Source organism: Balaenoptera acutorostrata, chromosome 15, assembly GCF_949987535.1.
Source record: "Balaenoptera acutorostrata chromosome 15, mBalAcu1.1, whole genome shotgun sequence".
Classification (NCBI taxonomy): Eukaryota; Metazoa; Chordata; class Mammalia; order Artiodactyla; family Balaenopteridae; genus Balaenoptera; species Balaenoptera acutorostrata.
The window spans coordinates 23,635,799-23,657,343 of NC_080078.1; the positions used below are offsets into that span (position 1 = coordinate 23,635,799).

General features: G+C 50.7%; 2 protein-coding genes across 7 annotated transcripts in view; one reads left to right on the forward strand and one right to left on the reverse strand.

Moving 5' to 3' along the window:
• IQCK (IQ motif containing K) overlaps positions 1–3,271 on the reverse strand; it is a 137,379-nt gene extending 134,108 nt beyond the window's left edge. For 2 of the 3 annotated variants that reach the window (XM_057528806.1, XM_057528805.1), the window contains exon 1: positions 3,054–3,237. In XM_057528806.1, coding sequence (XP_057384789.1) covers positions 3,054–3,237 — 184 coding nt within the window. Of the gene's footprint in view, positions 1–3,053 lie in introns of all 3 variants that reach the window. The other variant, XM_007188434.3, reaches the window with a different exon arrangement.
• A 10-nt stretch (positions 3,272–3,281) lies between these two features.
• KNOP1 (lysine rich nucleolar protein 1) overlaps positions 3,282–21,545 on the forward strand; it is a 28,797-nt gene continuing 10,533 nt past the window's right edge. The window contains exons 1-6 of one of the 4 annotated variants that reach the window (XR_451538.3): positions 3,282–3,386; positions 6,142–7,052; positions 9,062–9,130; positions 14,422–14,499; positions 16,845–18,881; positions 20,154–21,519. Coding sequence is in view for 2 of the 4 variants with exons in the window: in XM_007188304.3 (XP_007188366.2) it covers positions 6,144–7,052; positions 9,062–9,130; positions 14,422–14,499; positions 16,845–17,156 (1,368 nt within the window). In the remaining 2 variants the exon portion in view is untranslated. Of the gene's footprint in view, positions 3,387–5,324; positions 5,657–6,141; positions 7,053–9,061; positions 9,131–14,421; positions 14,500–16,844; positions 21,520–21,545 lie in introns of those variants that run through there. The other 3 variants (XR_009005348.1, XM_007188304.3, XM_007188305.2) reach the window with 3 other exon arrangements.

The following is a 21,545-nucleotide window of genomic DNA, read 5'->3' on the forward strand; positions in this document are numbered from 1 at the left end:
ATTTTCCTGAAATTGAGTTTCTGACAGGTCTGTTTGCTATGATAATTTGCTTTTTAAATGGAAATCTCCTAAAAGAATATAATACTTAACCTCAAACACAGGATTATTACAAAGCCTGTTTTTCATGTTTGCTGTGAGAAACTGAATTTACTATGTTTGTTATAGAAAACTGCATTTGTTAGAATGTTTGTTTTAAGAAACTGGGTCTATCATCCAGGTTATAATAATCATTACAGTGCCTGTGTGTATAAATACACCAACTTTGACCTCATTAACTTCATTTTGTAACTCTATCACTTTGTAAGTGGCATCAATTCACTTGCTTTTCAGAGCAACAAAACCCTTTGTCTTTGCTTTCTCCCTACAGGCCTGTTTGAGAAAAATAAACTCCATGATTCTAAAACAAATGCAAAGCATGTTTCTTTGTCAACAATAATGAACATTTATTGAGCACTTTCTAAATGCCAGGCACTGTGCAAGCACCTTTGCATACATTATCTTATTCCATCCTCACAACAGCCCTGGGAGGTAGGTACAGGGATTATCCCCTCTTTTTTTTTTTTTTTTTAAAAGCATTTTTTTTTAATAGCTACTTTATTTATTTTATTTATTTATTTTTGGCTGTGTTGGGTCTTCGGTTCGTGCGAGGGCTTTCTCTAGTTGCGGCAAGTGGGGGCCACTCTTCATCGCGGCGCGGGGACCGCTCTTCATCGCGGTGCGCGGGCCTTTCACTATCGCGGTGCGCGGGCCTTTCACTATCGCGGCCCCTCCCGTTGCGGGGCACAGGCTCCAGACGCGCAGGCTCAGTAGTTGTGGCTCACGGGCCCAGCTGCTCCGTGGCATATGGGATCTTCCCAGACCAGGGCTCGAACCCGTGTCTCCTGCATTAGCAGGCAGATTCTCAACCACTGCGCCACCAGGGAAGCCCCTGGATTATCCCCTCTTAGAGATGAGGTTGAGCAGCTTCCTCAACAAAACACCGCTAGTCAATTGTATTATGAAGAGCTGTTTGGCCTGGAGAAGTGAAAGCTCTGGGGAAAAGACAGCCACAATAACAACCTTCTATTTGGGTGTTTTCATAATGGTAGAGTGATTAGCAACTTGGATCATAGCACCAGGAGGGTAAGGAGCAAAGGGTAGAAGTTACAAGGAGAACATTCAAGATGAAAAAGGTTTTTCTAGGTATAATGCAATACAGGAGAAGGAATTCAAGCACTGGGTAGGAGTTGAAATAGATGGCCTTCGAGGGCATCTATCAACTCTGAGTCCATTATTCTCTTCTTCCTTTGTATTTTCCACTTCTCTCAACTCATGGCTCTCTCTCTCTCTACCTAGTCCCATGTACTGGTACATTCAGTCTTTCCTCCATTCAACAAACATTTACTGACCTGCACTGTCCAATACAGTGGTCACTAGCCACATGTAGCTGTGTAAGTTTATTAGAACTTACTAGAAGTAAAACAAAAAATTCAGTTACAAAATTGCATTAATCACATTTCAAGTGCTCAATACCCATATGTGGCTAGTGGCTACCATATTTGAAAGTTCTATTGGACAGAGCTGTTTCAGACAGTTGAAGTAATGATGGTAGCCACAAGAATGAAAAATCCGAGTTCCTGACCTCGAGGAGTTTACAATCTTAGGGAGGAAAAAAAACACCCAGCGTTATTTATTAAGAGCAATATACATTGAGCTCTTGGTGTAAATCGGGCACTTTCCTAAGCCCTTTCTGAAGTGTCCCTGTAGCTGCGTCCTCCTAACACCTTGAAATAGGTGCCACTATTATGCTCACTTTACCGAGGATAAGTAAAATACAGGTATACCTTGTTTTATTGTGCATCACTTTACTGCACTTAGAAGGTATTGAGTTTTTTACAGATTGAAGGGTTTGTGGCAACCTCGCATCAAGCAAGTCTATTAGTGCCATTTTCCCAACAGCATTTGCTCATTTTGTGTCTGTGTCACATTTTGGACATTCTCAAAATATTTCAAACTTTTCCATTATTATTACATTTATCATGGTGATCTGTGCTGTCTGACATTAGTATTGCAAAAAGACTACAACCCACTGAATGCTCAGATGATGGTTAGCATTTTTTAGCAATAACGTATTTTTATTTTTATTTATTTACTTATTTATTTTTGACCACACTGCAGGGCCTGTGGGATCTTAGTTTCATGACCAGGGATTAAACCCAGGCCCTCAGGGCCCTGGGCAGTGAAAGCACAGAGTCCTAACCATTGGACAGCCAGGGAATTCCCCAGCAATAAAGTATTTTTAAGCTAAGGCATATACAGTGTTTTTTTAGACATAATGCTATTGTGCACTTAATAGACTGAAGTATTGTGTAAACATAACTTTTATATGCATTAGGAAACCAAAAAATTCCTGTGAGTCGCTTTATTGCTGTGGTCTGAAACACAACCTGCAACATCTCGGAGGTATGCCTAACTCTAACGAATGTGAAGAGTACTGCGGGGCCTCATGATCAAGGGTACATGTAGGCCCACAAAAGAAGGTGAACTAAACAAACTCCACTTACGAATTTTAAGGAAGGCTAGAAGAAGAGAAGGATTAAAGCCAAATCTGTCTAGACCAGGCTTGCTCAACGCGTGGGCCACAGACTATCTACATCAAAATTACCTGGGATGCTCCTTCAAAGTGCTCCCCTACACCCCATTAGGAGCCCTGTGGGCGGGGCCTGGGAACCTATGTTTTAAACAAGCTCCCCATCTCCGTCCCAGCGATTCTTTCCAGTTCACTAAATGAGATTTGAGTACCACTAGCCCACACCAGCTGGTCCCCTTTATTCCGCCTTCCCCTGCCTTCGACCTGACTATGGATGCAGGCTGGAGGCTGCGCTGCATAACCTCGGGCAAGCCTCTCAGAGCCTCTGTTTCCCCTACGTAACATGGGGAGCCCGGAGGGCCCGCGGCGAAGCCGCCAGGAGGCCTCGCGCGTCAGCCGCCAGACGCACAGTAGGCGCCCAGGAAGCGTCGGCCCCACCTGGCCGCCCGAGTCCCGCCCCTCTCGGCCGGCCCGGGCTGCCTACCCTCGCAGATCTGCTCCCACAGGTTCTTGCCGGGCAGCTCCGCAACCTGTCCCGGCGAGACGCGCAGATCGAGGGACACGGGAGACACGACGTGCCCTGGCGTCCTGGTGGTGATGGACGACTCAGTTGAAAGCGCCCGTTCCAAACGCTGAGAGACGCTGCCCACCGGGGCCGGGGCCGCCATGTCTGCAGTTTCCATGGCAACCGCGCTCCCCGCGAGGCCGCGACCCGGAAGGAACCGCATCTTGCGGGGGCGGGCCAGCGACTCGAGATCGACTTCCGGGTCACGGCGTAGTGGGCTCTCACGTGGAGGCGGGGAAGTTTGGCCTTCGGGTGAGTGAGGAGGGCGCCTACCAGGCAGGACGGAGCTGGGGCTGGAGATTGGGCCTGGGGACTTGCGCGGAGAACCGAGGGACTGGAGGGCGACCCGCACCCTCAGATTCAAGTCCCCCCCGTCGCCGGTGTGCGCTCGCCGCGGCCTGAGGCCGCAGTCTCCAGGAAGTTCTCCCGCCTTGGAGCTGGGCCCGGGACCCTGCGTAATCCCTCCTTCTGTGTTGGTGCGGAAGCTTTGGCGCGGTAGAGCCTTTGAGGAGGCAGTTTCGCCTCCCGGCTCTCTTGCTTCCTGCTAGTGAGCCTGCAGTGGGAGTGGGGTGTTGGTGCTATTATGCGGAGAGCACAGGCTCTGAAGTTCTGCGGGCTGGTTTCGAATCTTACCCCTTGCTGGCTTTGGGACTCAGGGCAAGTAAATTAAAAGTCTCCAAGTCTCAGTTTGCACGTCTCTGAGATGGGTTACTCACACCGAGCCTCACGAGGCTACCGCGAGACTTTAAAAAGCGCTTTTGGAGAAAGCATTTGCGTTCGCAGGAGACGCTGTAAGGTTCATTTCCTCTTCCCTTTTCCTTGAAGGAATGAATACATTTAGGATCTCAGGTTTGAAGAGAAGGATCTTCAGTGTAAAGAGGAGGATGCTACAGTGATTTGAACGGCGGAAATGGGGAGAGAAGGGGGTTAAGGTGGGGACAGCCTCCCCTTGGTTTCTTTGTTCTTATTCGATCTCTAGACCACTCCTCCATTTGAGGCACCCTTGGCGCCCTTGACTCCACCCTCTCCACGTTTGCACCTTCTCCCTCTCCTTTGCAGGCCCCTCTTCCTCAGCGCACCCATTTAAACGTTAGTATTCCTTAAGGTTCTGTCTCAGGCTCGTTCTGTTCAAGGCTTACTTACCATCCATGTATTCCTAAATTTACGTCACCCGTGTCAGCCCAGTCACCTCTGAGCCTCATCCATGCCCACCAACATCTCCACACGGACATCTAAAGGCATCTGTTCCACCCAGCCTGTCTCCTTCAGCCCTCGCCTCCCCCGCTACCGCCCCACCTCAGTTTCTTTGTCTTAGGGAATAGCACCGCCATCCTGCACTTGCCCAAGCTGGAAACCTCTGTCCTTCAGAAAGTTTCCTGACAACTGGTAGGCCAGATTAGATGACCTCTCTTACCCTGACCTTACCACTGTGCTTGCTTTTATCACCTGTATCATTGTTAACACACGTCTTTCCCACCCACACCTACCTGCTTCTTGATGGCAGAGTCATCTCTTGTTCACGTCTGTGTCTCTAGCATTCCTTCCTTCGTTCAGTATTTCTTGAGCACCCGCTCTGTGCCAGGTATAGAGCTGGGCCCTGGGAATACAGCAGAAAACCAGACAGACAGGAGTAAGCGAGCGAGTGTTCCTTTGGCTCTCCAGGTGCTCCTGGAGCCAGTTATGAGTGAACTTGAGCTACAGCTCTGGCCTGGCCTGGCTCTTTGAAGCAGCTAAGAGGCAGGTCCAGTATGGACCCTCTGGGTTCTGAAGAAAGCTGCAGGATGGAGAAGCTCCCTGGCCTTTCCCGCCCACTGTCCAAAGCTCCTGTGAGAGGCCGTTTGTTTCTGGATTCCCTGAGTGTCACCATGTCATCTAGTCCAGAGAGCAGGAAGTGGGCTGGTGACTGGTGTGAGAGACGTAGTACAACTGGAAGCTGAAATGTACTTGAGGACCCAGGCCCTTCTCATAGGCGCCTCCTTGACCACCCCCCAGCCCTGCCAAAGGAAAAAAAAAAGCTGAGTGTTCAAGGTTGCTCTGTGTTTTCTCCAATCATTAAATGTTGGCAATTTATTTGAAAAATTAAAAACAGTGAAACAGGCTTGTATGCTGGATATGGCCCCCCTCCCCTCCCCCCTCCCTCCTCCCCTTTCCCCCCCTCCCCACTAGCCTCTGATCTGATCTGGTTCAGTGCCTCTTTTATGGATAGGAAAACTCAGGCCTGGAGAAGCCAGTGCTGTGTGGCAAGAGTATTTGAGTCACCATTTGAATGCAGGCGTCCTCAGCCCCAGCTGGGGCTCCTCACCATACCTTGCTGCTGCTCTCATTACTAGCCACATGGGAAGGTAATTAGAAGAGTAAGTCACCCTCGGTGCAGGCGGGGGCAATTAATTTCCAGACGCAAAGCAGAAGCGCTCTTTAGATGAAGCAAGGGAATGGATTAATTGTGTCACAGTTACTGCCTCTGGTGACAATCAGCAAGAGGAGCTGACCTCAGGATTTCTGTCCCCTTCATCCAGTAAAAGGTAAGCCCCGGGGGCCATGCCTGGCCTGTGGCTTGAGTGCAGTTGTGCCCTCAGTGGCTGGCACAGGGTACATTTCTGGAGAGAATGATTAGGCTTAAGAGGTTTGAGGAAGGGGGTTAGGAAAGGGAATCAGTGATGTACAAAGCACTTTCCATGGATTATCGTTTATTCTTTCCAACAGCTCTTTGAGGAAGGAAGTGTTATCTCCCCCCATTTTCAGCTGGGGAAGTTAAGGCCCAGCGAGGATAGCTGATTGACTTAAGGTGAGGGAGCAGCTTGGATTTCAACCTGGGGCTGTCAGGATTCAAACTCCATTCTGTTTCTTCCATCATATTTCCCTTTGCTCCACAGGAATCATTCCCATTTTCCCAGCCCCTAACCTTTCAGACCATCCACTCCAGGAAACGTGACTTTTGGTAATATCTAGTGGAATTGTACTCAGGGTGGCTTGGCATGCCGATAACTTGTACCATTTCTTTTTTCAGGAATGATCACTAAGACTCACAAAGGAGACCTGGGCCTTGGGCTCCCAGAAAAAAAGAAGAAGAAAAAAAAGAAGGTAGTTAAAGAACCAGAGACTCAATACTCGGTTTTAAACAGTGACAATTATTTTGCGGAGGTTTGTCCCACAAGAGCCACATCACCCTCAAAGAATATGGTCCAAGAGCAGGCACCCGAAACGCCTCTAATGAAGAAAAAGAAGAAAAAGAAGGGTCACAGCACCGTCTGCGAGGAGCCCCTAGAACCTGAGACCGTGTTACGTGCCAGGCGGATTGAGCCATCGCCCAGCCCCAGGAAGCAGGCACTTGGTCCATCTGAGTCCCTCGGTAGGGAAAAGAAGAAGAAGAGAAAGTCCGTGTCCCCTGGCTCAAGGGTGAAGACCTCCCCAGACCCCAGGCAGGGCGAGGAGGTGACCAGAGTTGGCAAGAAGCTCAAAAAACACAAGAAGGAGAAGAAGTCGCAGGAAGCTACAGCCTTCTCAGCCAGGGACCCTTGGTTCTGTGAGGCCAGGGATGCTTTGTACGCTTGCTCAGTTGGGAAAGGTGGCGTCCCTGAGCAGGCAGCCTCGAGACAGAAACGGAAGCAGGGGAGCCCCAGGGAACACAACATGAAGATGAAGAAGAAAAAGAAAATCCACCAGGAGGGAGATAACCCCCTGGGGCACCCTGAGCTCTCCAGGTCTGTGGAGAGCAGCCATAGGAAAGGAAGTAAAAAGAAGTTAGTCAAAGTTGAAGCTCCAGAATACATCCCAATAGGAGATGACCCCAAGGCCCCTGTGAAGAAGAAAATGAAGTCCAAGAAAAAGGCAGAGCAGGCGGACACTGAGGAGCCAGCTCTGAAGAAGAAGAAGAAGAAGAGGCAGGAGAGCAGAGTAGCAGGAGAACCTTGGGAGGAGGTAGGCTTCCTTCAGAAGCACACTGGGGAGAATAGGGGTGGAAGTTGGGTGTGTGTGTGTGTGCGCGCGCACACGCGCACACACACGGCACTCAGCTTTTTAGCTGCCAGAGCCCTGATTAAACTGACTTCAGTCAGAAAAGGGGATTTATCAACACTTGTAACTAGAAGGTTTGAGAGCTACTACCTTCAGGTATAGCTGGATCCAGGTGCTAGTGTAATAGTCTCAATAATACAGGTATCCCTTGCTATCGAAACTTTACCCGAGTTCTCACTATCTGCACTCAGGATCTGGATTAATTAGAATAAGCTTTTCAGATAAATGCCTCTCTTTCTGAACTCTTGCCACTTGCTATCTAAAGCTCAGGAACCAAATAGTTTGAGGTAATATGATGTCCATAGCTATCTGAGCTCAGGATACACAATTTAGGGATCAAATAGATTTAGATCGCAGGAGATGCCTGTGTGGCTTTCCCTAGCTCTGGGCTTTGTATTTTTCAATGCTGGTTTTAATGTCAGGTTCCTTCCCACCCCAACCCCGTGGTGAGATGGTCCCAGCATCTCCAGGCTTTCTTCATAGTAGGTAAGCCACCCGCAAAGGGAGAGCGGTGGCCCCTCCAAAACGGTTACAGGGAAAGTCCCAGCACTGCTCTCCCAGATCTCAATTGGGTCACACAAACCAGAAGCCCAGATCTGAAGCCAGTGGGCAGGGGCTGAGGGTATCAGTCCCACTGGAACTCCACTGTCTGAAACTGGGGGGCGGTGGTTTCTGAGAGGAATACCGGGGTCCTGTTACCAGGAGGAAGGGAAGGGATGGTGGCCTGGTGAAGACAGCAGAGATGTGCTCTCTCCCCTGACAGGCTTCCTTGATTGGGGAGGGGAGGGAGGAGGTGGGCTGAGCACTGGGACTCGGCAGGTGATGTGAGCGAGCAGAGCCATCCAGGGCTCCTCACAGGTGACACGGGGTACCAGGCAGAGCACACCCGAAGCGAGGACGTGGCATTTGTCACTGCTGAAGGACTAGGGGAAAGTGGCCAACCTGAATCTTGCTGTCAGATGGTCCCGCAGGGGCTGAGGCCACTGAGAGAGGGTGGCCCGTGAGAGCATGGCCCATGCAGGCCCAGCAAGGATTCTGTGTGGGAGCTGAGACCTGTGAGGGGCTGGGGCTGTCTGTGCAGCAGTTGCAGAGGCCCTAGGAGGAGCAAAGAGGCTGGCGTGGCGGGAGCTGGGCCACCTGGGGTCCTGGCAGCCTGTAGAGGCCACAGGGGTCTGGATTTTCATGTAAATGAGATGGGAGCCCCTGGAGGGTTTTCAGGAATGGGGTGGTGTGGTCCAGTTGAGGTGGTTTTATTATTTTTTAATTGAGATAGCGTTGACATATAACATGTAAATTTAGGGTGTACCCGAGCTGCTGTATGGAATGGACCAGTGTTGGGGGCGGGGAAGCAGAGTTAGAGCCTGTCCTGGTTGTCCAGGCAGGAGAGAAGGTACCGACCAGAACTCCGGAGCTGGGGGGCTGGGGTGGGGTATGGAGGAGAGAACTGGGGGGATTCGGGTTTGCTGCAGGCCCCCAGCCCCACCTCTGCATTCCCTGGCCCTCGCCAGCCCCTCCTCCCCCACTGTCAGTGGGGGCCTTGGCCTTTCTCCTCTTGCTGGTTTGGTGTCACCCTGGGAAGTGAGGTGACGTCTGGCGGGAAAGGTTGTGCTGTAGGCCTGAGTCGGGAGACCTGAGTTAATGTCAGCCCTGTCCCTGAGCGGTGGGGTGACCTCACTTCACCTCTCTGAGCCTTAGTGCCTCCATCTGTCAAATAGGTCAGGACCACAGTCTTCAGGACAGAATTGGGGAGAATCGTGGAAGAGAAGGATGGCAGGCGTTCTGTGGGCGATAGGGGTGGGCGTAGCGCTCCGGTCTTGAGTCTTTTCTGGACTCTGCTGTGATCTCATCCAGCTGGGCTGCCAGGGCAGAGGCCATCGTCCGCTGGAGCCTTACTCCTTCTGCCCTCTTTGCAGGAGCCCGACACGGACTTGGAGGTAGTGTTGGAAAAGAAGGGCAACATGGACGAGGCGCACATAGACCAGGTACGACCGGTGCTCGTCCTCCCAGGCGTCTTCCCTTCCCAGACGCACATTCGCCTCCCGCCAGGCCACGAGATCCTGGTCCCAGAGGCGTCAGGGACTCCAAAGGCAATGAGGCCAGCCTCTGCCGCCCCTCCAGTGGCGGGGAGCCTGTGGCCTCCCCCACTTCATGCTGGGAGAGCTGTTCATTGCCTCGACTTTGGCTCAGGGGCTGTCCGGTCCTTCAGAATCCCAGGCTGAGGTTGTCCTCCTCATAACCACTGCAGGGGGAAAAGGGGACATGTCCCTGTGACCTGCAGCCAGGCAGTGGGCATGTGCTCTGCCCGGCCCACGCGTCACCACCTCCTGGCCTCCATTCAGGAGCATTTTTTTTTTTTTTTTTTTGCCTTTTGCAACTTTATTTAACTATAATTGACATTCAAGAATCTGCACATATTTAAGGTGTACAGTTCGATGAGTTTTGACAGGTATGCGTCCAGGAAACCAGCTAAACAATTAAGATGATGAACGTACCCATCATTTCCGAAAGTTTCCTTGTGCCCCTTTGTATTCCATCCCTTCCTTTCCCATCCCCAGGTAACCACTACTACTCTCTGTCACTATGAATTAGCTTGCGTTTTCTAGAATTTGTATATAATTGGGATTATACAGTATGTGCTCTTTTTTAAACTGGCTTCTTTCACTTATAGCCTCATGATTCTGAGATTTATCTGTATTGTTGCATGTATCAATCATTTGTTCCTTGTTATTGGCTGTCCAATGTTTCTAGCATTATCTTGATGTTAAAAACGTTTTAAATTCTCAATTGAATTGCCTAGGCACCTTTGTAAAAAATCAGTTGACCGTGTGTGTGTGTGTGTGTGTGTGTGTGTGTGTGTGTGTGTGTGGTGTGGGACTATTTTTAGACTCTTTATTGAGTTTCATTGATCTGTATGTCTATCTTTACACTAATACTTCATTGTCTAGATTATTGTAACTATATAATGTCTTAAATTAGGCAGTATAAGTCTCTAGCATTTGTTCTTTTTTAAGTTGCTTTGGCTATTTCAGGTCCTTTGCACTTCTGTATAAATTTTAAAATTAACTTGTTGGTTGCTACCAAAAAATGCCGCTGGGATTTTGATTAGGATTGCCTTGAATCTGTAGACCAATGTGGGGAGAACTGACATCTTAACAGTGTGAAGGCTTCTGATCCGTACACGTGGCATCTCTGTCCATTTATTTAGGTCTTTAGTTTCTCTCAGTATTGTTTTATAGTTTTCAGTGTACAGCTCTTGCACAACTTTTGTCAAATTTTCCTTAAGTATTTTATATTTTTGATGCTATTGTAAATACTATTTCAGTTCAATTTTTATTGTTGTATATAGAAATACAGTTGTTGTACAGGAGCGTTAGGAGAAGTTGTTCTGTTGTGGACCAGCTTCTGCTTCTGTCATGCCCAGATCCTATGTGGGACCTGGACATTCTAGAATTGAGATTTTTTTTTTTTTTTAATTTTGTTCTCATAGAATTTTTTTTTTTAATTAATTAATTTATTTTTGGCTGTGTTGGGTCTTCGTTTCTGTGCGAGGGCTTTCTCCAGTTGCGGCGAGCGGGGGCCACTCTTCATTGCGGTGCGCGGGCCTCTCACTATCACGGCCTCTCTTGTTGTGGAGCACAGGCTCCAGACGCGCAGGCTCAGTAGCTGTGGCTCACGGGCTTGGTTGCTCCGCGGCATGTGGGATCCTCCCAGACTAGGGCTCGAACCCGTGTCCTCTGCATTGGCAGGCAGACTCTCAACCACTGCGCCACCAGGGAAGCCCAAGAATTGAGATATTTTTATGATCCTGGACCCCAAGGCCTATCAGGACAGCATAGTAACCACCTAGGTACAGCCTTGGGCCATTACTAATGAGGTTACCTTGGCAGTCACTAACCTCTCGACCCCCAGGTAGGTAGCTGTGAAGACCAAATGAGGCCGTTTGGGAGGCGCTTAGCAGGGGCCTGCCTGAGACCTGTGCTTTGTAAGTGGCAGCCGGGGCCTGCCCGAGACCTGTGCTTTGTAAGTGGCAGCCGTTCACCTGCCTGCATCCTCACGCTGTGTCAGCAAGTAATTGCTGGACAGAAGCAACAGGGTGTGATGTGGGGACGGCCCGTGTCGTGGCCCTGCTGCTCCAGGAGAGAGAAACGGAGGAGTGCTTGCAAGTCAGCCGACTACAAGGAGGGGGGCCTACAGGATGCTGCGAGGAAGTTCCTAATGCCTTTGGGGTGTTGGGGGCCTCTCTCCCGGGAGGGGAGAGGCTCAGTAGGAGGATGCTGACGGGGCCAGTCCAGGGCCTGGCACAGAGCGCAGGCCCCCCAGAACCAGGGGCTCCCCAGCCTCCTGCAGGTCTTCATCGTTTGGGGAGAGGGGGCCCGGGCTGCAGTGGCTGGTGGGGAGGATGGAGGTGGGGCCCTAACCCGGCCAGGCCCAGCCCCTGCCCTCGGCGCCTCTCCCACGTGTCCCGCCGCTCACACGGGCAAGGCCCACCAGCCACCTCTTTGCTTCTTATGCATTTGTGCCTATTAAATACTTCACACTTTCAAAGAAAACTTCTGTTTTGGGTGACAGATGATCTCAATGTAAGTGAAGCTTTCTGCCCCAACTCTCCCTTTCTTTTTCTGGTAAAAAGGTCATTGTGTTAAAAGGAAAAATAGGGGGGGAAAAGCAACCTGAAGTCCTACCACCCAGCGGTCTCCAACTTTTTTGGCACCAGGGACCAGTTTCGTGACGGGGAGCAGCAGATGAAGCTTCACGGGCCGCTGCTCCCCTCCTCTCCCGCCCCTCCCCTCCCCTCCCCTCCCCGCCGCTCCCCTCCCCTCCCCTCCCCGCCGCTCCCCTCCCCTCCCCGCCGCTCCCCTCCCCTCCCCTCCCCGCCGCTCCCCTCCCCTCCCGCCGCTCCGCTCCCCTCCCCTCCAGCGGACCGGGTGTTGGGGACCCCTGCTACCACCTACTAATAATCACTGTTAACCCTTCGTTGTTACATTCTTCTAGATTTTTCCTTTGTAACTGTGTATGTGTGATTTTAAAGCAGCGTACAGTTACGCTCTGTATACTGTTCTTTTCACTTTTATCATTTAGCTGGTGAGCTGCTTTCCGCTTCAGTGAGTGCACATCCACATTGTTCCCTGTCAGCAGCATGACTCTGACATAGGAATATACCACCATTTTCTCTCATCCCTACTGCTGCCCTTTGGATTTGTTTTATGCAGTTTCTTTTTTTTTTTTTATGGCTGCGTTGGGTCTTCGTTGCTGTGCACGGACTTTCTCCAGTTGCGGCATTGTGGCGCGCGGGCTTCTCATTGCGGTGGCTTCTCTTGTTGCGGAGCACGGGCTCCAGGCGCGCAGGCTTCAGTAGTTGTGGCTCGCGGGCTCTAGAGCACAGGCTCAGTAGTTGTGGCGCACGGGCTTAGTTGCTCCGCAGCATGTGGGATCTTCCTGGACCAGGGCATGAACCTGCGTCCCCTGCATTGGCAGGCGGATTCTTAACCACTGCGCCACCAGGGAAGTCCTGTTTTATGTAGTTTTGAACTATATAAATGGTCACCTCATTTCAGCCTGTGGTAGATTAGAAGAGAAGAGGAGGGGCCACAAACTGGGGGAAGCTAAAGTCACACCTGAACCCTTGGGCCCTAGAAGCTTCTGTATCAAACCGCAGGGTCATTGGTACGCTGACTGTGGCCTTGAGCCTCTCTGGTAACAGTGTGTGAGGTGTCCCTGCTGTGTGCCGGGGACTCTTCGTCTTACGTTCTGTGCCGCAGTTCATCGTGGGGCTGGGGGCTTTCTTACACCAACCAGCAACTCCCCGACACCACGCCGTGTCCTGCAGTTCAACTCGGTCTGACGCGGTCTATCTGGAGATACCGTCAGACCGCTCAGGTGGAGGGCTCAGTCCCACCAGACTGCTCCCCACCCCTGTCCCTGTTCAGGCGCCGGTCTTAAGCCAGCTTGTCACCTGTGCTTCTGACCAACCAGCTATAGATCAGAGCTGCCAAAGACCTCCTCCTCAGGTTCAATTAATTTGCTAGAGTGGCTCACAGAACTCGGAGAAACATTTTACTCGCCAGATTACTGGTTTATTATGAAAGGCTATAACTCAGGGACAGCCAGATGGAAGAGACGCACGGGGCAGGGTGTGTGGGAAAGGGCGTGGACCTTCCACGCCCTCTCCGAGAGCTCCACTCCCCAAATCTCCAGCGTTCACCAACCCACAAGCTCTCCGAACCCTGACCTTTTGGGTTTTTGTGGAGCCCTCATCACAGAGGCACAGTTGATTAAATCATTGGCCATTTGGTGGCTGAGCTCGATCTCCTGCTCCACTCCCCTCCGCAGAGGTCAGGACTGAAAGTTCCAACCCTCTCATCAGTGGTTGGTTCTCTTGGCAACCAGCCCCTGTCCTCAGGTGCTTACAAAAGTCACCCAATTAACATAACAAAGGACACTTTCGATTGTTCCCATCACTTAGGAAATTCCTAGCATTTTTGGAACTCTGCCAGGGATGGGGAGGAGTTTATATATATATATTTCTTGTCATATATTTCTTACTATAAACCGCAGTATCACAGTTCTCTGTCTCCCATTTATCCTCCAAGGTAGCTGATATTTCCATCTGTTTGCAGATAAATAGACCACGGTACAGAAAGATTAATTGACTTACGCAAGACCACACAACTAGGTAATGGCAGTGGTAGGATTCAAACTAGCCTATGCCTGACTCCAGAGCCTGTGTTCTTTCTAGAAGACGATGCTGTCAGCAAGAAAGTTAACTACAATAGCCTCTGTACAGGCAGGGCTTTGGGCGTGTGTTCTGAGAAAATTTCCACCCCAAATGGCTCTTACAAACAGAAAAGGTTCTAATGCTAAAGGTGGATAAACTTCAGTGTCTAGGAAGGGTCATTCTTTTATTTATTTATTTGGCCGCACCACTCAGCTCATGGGATCTTAGTTCCTTGACCAGGGATTGAACCACTCGGGCCCTGGCAGTGAGAGTGCCGAGTCCTAACCAGTGGGCCGCCAGGGCATTCCCCTGGAAGATTCATTCTTAAGGAATGGAAAAGAAGGGTGAATGAGGCTTGCACGTTTTAGGCCAAGGGATTGCCCCTCACGTGATGAGAGGGTATTTTTGACAAATGCCTCCCCCCCCCCCCCCCCCCCGGTCTGCAGCAGAACAAAGCTGCCCATCCCCCTCCAGTCCCCCCACCCCACCTCATCTCTGTCCTGGGTTTGAAGCTCGAAACTGGCTGTCTCATTGCCCTCTTTCCTTTTCCTTGCTCAGGTGAGGCGAAAGGCCTTGCAAGAAGAGATCGATCGTGAGTCGGGCAGGACGGAAGCTTCTGACACCAGGAAGCAGCCGGTAAGTTTCACGCTGGGCTCCGCGAGGGGTGCTCTGGCATCCCGCCTCCTCCTCACCTTGCAGGGACGGGAGACCAAGTCCATCTGGCCCAGAAGCAGCCCTCACCTGCTAGCCGGCTCCCTGCTCCACAGAGCTCGTCCTGAGCTACTTTCCTTTCTTGGGAAAGGGGTGCTTGCCTCCCTCCTGGAGAGCTGGCCACTTGAGCTAAGCAGCCTGGACCTTTGTCTCTGGCTCTGGACGGGCAAGGTGTCCCGGTCATCAGTCGCTGGGGGCACGTGATGGCGAGCTCTTTCCAGCAGTGGGTGGTGCCCTCAGAAAGCTGCTGGGGCAGGGGTGGAGGCAGAGGTGGCAGGCCTCTGGTCCAGTTGGAATGGGAAACTTCCAAACCAGACCCAAGGAGATGGCACGGGAGAGTGTATGGCATGGGGACCGCAAGGTCAGGCTGAACAGAGGGACGGGAGGGTGCGGCAGGCAGGGCGGTGGGAACTGCTGGAGGGCGTTTATGTGGGGCAGCGGGGACTGGGGTAGAAGAGAGGGCAGGGGGGAGAGAAGAGGACTTGTTAATAGACGTGGATTTGGGAGAGGGGGACAGAGGATCCAGATGACGGAAGGACTTGCTTCCTTGTAATACTGTCTTAAGCTTTCCTAGCGTAGCACCGAAAAGAACAGCTGCTTTGGATCAAAAGGCCTGAGATCAGTTCCTGGCTCTGCCACCTTCTATAGTTATGAGACTTTAGCAAGTAACTTCCCTTCTTTGAGCTTCAGTTTCCACACCTGTAAAATGGGACTCATGCTCTGGCCCAGAGGGGTATGGAATGGGGCTTTGTTATGTCATTCCTCTAGTGTCTCCTTTCTCTCCATCCTCTTGAACTGGGCAGAGCTGATAAGATTCCATGATTGAGTGAGGAAGGCCAGAAACAAGGCAGCAGCATCCAGAGCAGTGGCCCAGAGGCTATACCTGGAGGGACCTGACAGCAGGAGGGTGGTCCAGGGGCATAGGGGCTGGGATCTTCTGGGGATGCTTTAGGTGGCCCTGCCTCCTGGGACCTGGGACCACTTGACTGCTGAGGCACATGGTGGGGATTTGAGACCCGGTCCCCTCTCAGTGGGTCGGTAGCCCTGTGAGAGCAGGCCCACAGGACTGGTCAGCCTCTGGCAGCTCTCTCCTCAGACCCAGTGCGGGGCTGTCAGAGGTGGCCTCTCCTTCTAGAAAGTGAAGGCTTGGGAAGCAGTTGTTATGCCTGTATTGGGGGCACTGTGAAGCTCGGAGAGCTTGTCACCGGTTCACTCAGGGCAGCTAGCTGTAGCAATGACTGGTTCTTACTGTTCTCCCAAAGCCAACCTAGAAATAAGTGCTAGGCTGGCATTTGGCTCACAGGCGGAGAGTTCCCAGGCAGCACAGAGGTCAGCAATCCTGGTGGGGTGGGGTGGGTAGATGACCAGTTTTCGAGGACTTAAAGCGAACCAGGCGTCATGCTCTGAGTTGTTGGTGTAAAACCTGATTCGAGCCTCAGTGAAGCCCCGTCGGGGGCTGTTATGCCCCCGTTTTATAGATGAGGACACTGAGGCTCAGGGGTTAAGTTACTTGACCAGGGTGACGCAGGCGGGGCTCAATCCTAAGTCTTCGAAGTCACAGTCTTCATGGAGAGCTGGGTCTCTGGCCTCAGCCACAGACATGGGAGGGAAGGGAGTCTTCTCTTGGGCCACTGCTCTGAGGGGCTCTCTTGCATTTTCTCAGACATGGGTGATTCATGCACGGGTTGTAGAGTGCTCTGGACAGGAATCGGGACCCCTGAGTTCCTGGGCCGGCTCAGCCTCTGACTCGTGTGACCCTTCACCTCCCGGGGCTTCCACTCCTTTCCTGCTGTGAAGTGCAGTGCTTCTGCGAAGGGAAAGGCATTTCAGACTCCCACTTGCCCTCTCCACCTTCCAAAGGACAGAAACCTTAGGCTGATGGATGAGTAGCCAGCTGGTGAGGTGTGTCGTACTGTCTGCCGTGAATTGGGGGAGAAGGAGTAAGGCAGACGAGCAACTCAGTGTGAAAGGTGGGCTCTGGTGTGGGCCAGACCCGAGATGGAGTTCAGCAGGGTTACCAAGTAGGCTGTGCCCCCAGTCCAGCTGCAAACCTCCATTTCCTCATCAGGAGAGTGGGAACCAACAGTGTTCCTCACAGGGCTCTGGTTGGAGTTAAGATAATCTGCTGCTGTGCTTGCGAGCACTGTGCCTGGTGCGCAGTAAGCCTTTGATCACCTGGATCCTCCCCGGCAAGGCCGGGGGCTGGGGGCTGGGGAAAGGAAGATGCTTTGGAAGCCAGGGAAGTAACCACCTGTTTTCTCTTACCACAGGGAACTCAGTTTGGCCAATGGGATACTGCTGGCTTTGAAAATGAGGAAAAGAAACTGAAATTTCTCAAACTCATGGGTGGCTTTAAAAATCTGTCCCCTTCATTCAGTCACCCCCCTACCATGGTTGGCAGGCCCAACATGGCCCTCAGCAAGAAGGTGGCCGACACCCTGCAGCAGAATCTGCAGCACGACTACGACCGGGCCATGAGCTGGAAGTACAACCGCAGGGCCGGCCTCGGCTTCTCCACGGCTCCGGACAAAATCTTTTATATTGACAGGAACGCATCCAAGTCAATCAAGTTTGAAGATTAAACTCTCCTGTCTTGTCCCCCAAAACGGCCAACATTGCTTTTATTGTTCCGTTACACAGATGAAAGCCATAGGACAGTTGTCTCGAATCGAACTCCCGCAGAGATAAAGGACAACTGTGTTGATGTGCTTGGACAAACTGGGGTGAGGGCAGCTCGTTTCAGGAACCAGGAGAACATGTGAGTGGCTGAAACCTACTGTTTTCTGTGTGAAGCTTCCGTCCCTGTTGAAGACAGTGAGTATCAATAGCTCACACTTGTCTAGTGCTTACTATGTGCCAGGCACATACGTGTCTCCCTTGCATTAATGTATTTAATCTTCATGATTCTGAAACAGGTGCTATTATTATCCCCATCTTACAGATGAGGAAACTGAAGTTCAGAGATGAAGTAATAACATTGCCTGGGGCCACCCAACCAGTAAATGCCAAGTGTACTTCTGTGCCCCAAGACCGATGTCACTGTTCACCGCACTGAGTGTCCCCTCTAGGGAATTTCACCCAGAATACTCACTGAGGACTAAAATGTCTCAATTGAGGAAACAGAAGCTTTTTACATGCCTAAATCTCAAACAGGAAGCAGGATTCATGTAAACAGGGAGAAGCAAGCTCACTTTCCCTCCCCCTTCTTGGAGTAGCCACAGGCAAAGAGGCGCCTGGATTGCCACCAAGCAGACGCGGCTGAGCTTCCTCCGCTGCTGGGAAATGTGTTTCTAAACCCATCTTGCCTTTTGCGTCTGCCGTCCTTCCATCCCCGGTGCCAAGCTTGCATTTAATCTTTCTGCTTTAACTGGATTCTGAACAGGCGTTTTAGAGAGCAGCTGGTTAGTCCTCCACGTGAACCAATGGCACATTAATTCCCAGGGACGTGTTTATTGGATTCTTTTCAGTCACGAGGAGGAGAATCCCAGGCGACTTCCCTGGAGGAGGTTGAATGCCAGGAGGCACAGACGTGGGGATGACAGGGCGTTGCCTCATCGGCCTGGGAACAGTGTTTCCAAGCCTGACGCTACAGCCAGCCTCACAAAGCTCCAGGTGTAGCCCCCCGAGTGACATGTGACCACCTTCTCCGCATTCACCTAGCATTTTTCTTTCCAAAATATAAGTTCTGATTGGGCCTTTTTCACACCACTTGGCTTGAACTCCTGCTACAGACATCCTGTCTCAGGCAGGCCTGGACAGCCAGGAAATTCAGTCTCTCACGTGGCAGGGAGCCCTGTCCTGTCGTAGGGGGTTGATTCAGCTTCCCATGAAGGAAACGAATGTTTCCTCTCTGCTCCATCATCCTCAGTGTTGGCTTCATCAGGCTGGTGGAAAGATGGCTGTAGCAGTTCCAGGCAGCATATCAAGACACTAGACCATTACAGAGGAAGAAGAACAACCTTCTTGTGGATCAAGGAAACTCCCAGAAGCCCTTTTGTCATATCTCATTGCCCAGCAGTGGGTCACGTACCCATTCTTGAGCCAGCCCCTGGCGTGTGGAGGGAGACTCTCAGGCCAGTCAGGAAGGAAGACTGAGGTTCGGATGCTGGTGAGATGAACACGGGTCCACTACCCCATGGGGCAGAGGTGAGGCAGGCCTGCCTGGGCCCTGACCAACAAGCATTGGCCGGGTCTGGAGTCCTACAGGTCTTTGTTAGCAGTGATTCAGGTGGGCCACTTCCCTCAGAAGGTGAACTTGGCCTTTCATGGATTCAGCCTTGAGATGCATAACGGAAGAGGCCTACAAGGTAAGAGTCTGCGTTTGAGTTAGCTCTTCAGGGCACACCCCCTTCCGACGGGGGAATAAATCTTTCCCAGTCTTGACCCACACTACAGGAACTTGCCCAGTGTAAAAGGAACCAACCACTGCTTCTCTAATCGTTTTTATCTTGCTGAGAGATCACACTACAGCTTAGGGCTGCTCCGCTGTCAGGAAGGGTTGTGCTCAGCCATCTACTGGGTGCTTCCGGAGAGCGGCTGAGCGATTGTCCCTGACCTGTCCCCACAGTGGTAGCTCTCATTAGGGTGTGGTGGTCAGGCCTTTCCCCTCTTGCTGTTCAGTATCTTCAGTCTCTGTGTGATAGGATTTGACTTTCTAGCTCAGTGTGGCTGAATGAGTTCCACTTGGCTTGGGAAGGTTTATTAAAGTCTGTTCCTGAAGCAGGGTCTAAGCAGAGAAGGCTGGGCAGCCAAGACGGCAAGATGCCAAGTGTCCTCAGATTGAACTTAGCCTTGTCTCGGCTGCTCTCATAGATGCAGACCACTGTTGCTCTAGTGACAGCTCCTGCCCTGCAGTTAGCTGGGCCTCTCTCCTTTTGTAAATTAAACAACATTGTCTTGAGTCACCTATCCCCCTTTTTCCCCATGTCCTGGGCCCTCCTCAAGCTGTCCGCAAGTTTTTGTGGTGTGATTTCCCATGTTCTTCACTTGTTGACTCCGTGTGGCACACAGCCTGTCTCCACTGGAACAAGGCGGTTTTTGGATTTTTACTCAGAATCTGGGAGAGATGGGCGGGAGGCCTGGTATGTAAGCACAGCCAAGGTCTTAGCTGAGTATGTAACAACCCTGTTCTCGAACTTGTCGGCTGTTTCTCCCTTGGGGGTTGCTCACTGACTGACCCCCCTCCTATGGCAAGGTCCTTCTCTCCTTATAACTGCCTTTATCCAGCCGTTCCCCAGACCTCGTGATTCTTAACCACTTTATTCCTTGGGGTGATTCCTGCTGTTTCGCCTTAGCCCACTAGGCCCCTCCCTGAGGCCACCTTTCTGTAACTAGACTGGCCCATCAAAAGTATTTGCCAGATAGACACAGTTCTCCCCTTAAAAATTGTGTGTTCAGCTCTGCAAACTTAGAACTGTTCAGGTTTGTGGTTGCAATAATGCCCCCATGCCCCGCCCCCCCACCCCCTGTCCAAGTCCTAATCATTGGAACCTGTTAATATGTTGTGATACAAAACAAAAGGGAGTTTAAGGTAGCAGATGGCATTAAGTTTGCTAATCAGCTGACCTTATTATGATTAGACTGGGCCTACCCAGATAATCCAGGATTAGAAGTAGAAGAGGGAGACAGAAGAGTCAAGAGACTTGCAGGAAACACTCAACAAGCTGTCACTAGTGTGAAGATGAAGGGACCACAAGCCAAGGAATGCAGGTGGCCTCTAGAAGCTGGAAAAGGCAAGAAAACTGATTCTCCCCTAGAGCCTCCAGAAGGAATACAGCCCAGCTGACACCTTCACTTTGAAGGTAAGCCCACTGGACTTCAGACCAGCAGAGCTGTAAGGTGGTAAAATTGTGACGTTTTAAGCCACTAAGTTTGTAGTAATTTAAAGCAGCAGTAGAAAATTAATACAGGCCTCATGCAGAAGTTTTTCTCACTTTCACCTTATTTCCTAAAATTTGATTTTTTTTGTTGTTGTTGTTCCATCATCCTTCATGTAGTAGTAGTAGCAGACTTCATCTCATGTAGGCCACGGTTTTCAGAGACTGGCTAATTGATTTAGTAACAGGCTGAGGAAACCACACAAGAACATAGAAAATCTAAGCTTCCACCTGGGCCAGGTAACACATGGTTCAGAAGCTGCTTTGGTGTAACGGATACCTGACCGAATGTGAAAGTCCGTGTCCAGGTTAATGGAAGAGCATTAGGAATTCACTGACTCAGGCTTGGGCACGGATGCTGTCTGATGTGTACAGCCTCAAAGTAGATGACTTAGAAGTGCATAATTTATAAATTTGCCGATTGATTTTCATTTGAATAGTATCATATAGTAAAAGTGGTATAGGAAATAATTTTAATGAAAATAATTTTGTGAAATAAAGGCCACTTGGGAACATTTGAGCAATACCACCATGCTTTCTGAATGTCTGTTTTGTTCAGTTGAGGTGCATTCTTCAGTACACGCTGTTCCTTAACGGAGGCCATTTTCTCAACAGAATCCTTGCATTGGGGTGGGGTGGGGTTCACTATTAAGCTGGCCGGAAAATCCATAGCATATTCTTGGTCCCAAGCTATTCAATTAAAACATGAGTTTATGTATATTAAAAAAAATTTATTTTAGCTACTTTTACTGTGTGAACTGTATCAGGCTTTTCACAGAGTAGAGGTGAAATGTAGTCTATCCACATTCAGTGTATACCTTGCAAAAGTACAGTAGTTTGGGGGCACTTTTAATCCACAACTTGGATGCATTTTCCTGCACAAGGGGTTCTAGGCTGTGAGTCACCACCACCACCAATATTAATGCTCTTACTGATTCAAAATAAAATGTCAGTGGAAGCTCATTAGTGGTAATACGAGAATCAGATTCCGCCAAACTGATAAAAAAGTAGACAGAATCACATGCTGTTTAGGGTTATGGCTGCAAGAAAACCAGGCGGTTATGTTTAGACACGTTCTCTTCGGGATGAGAGTCA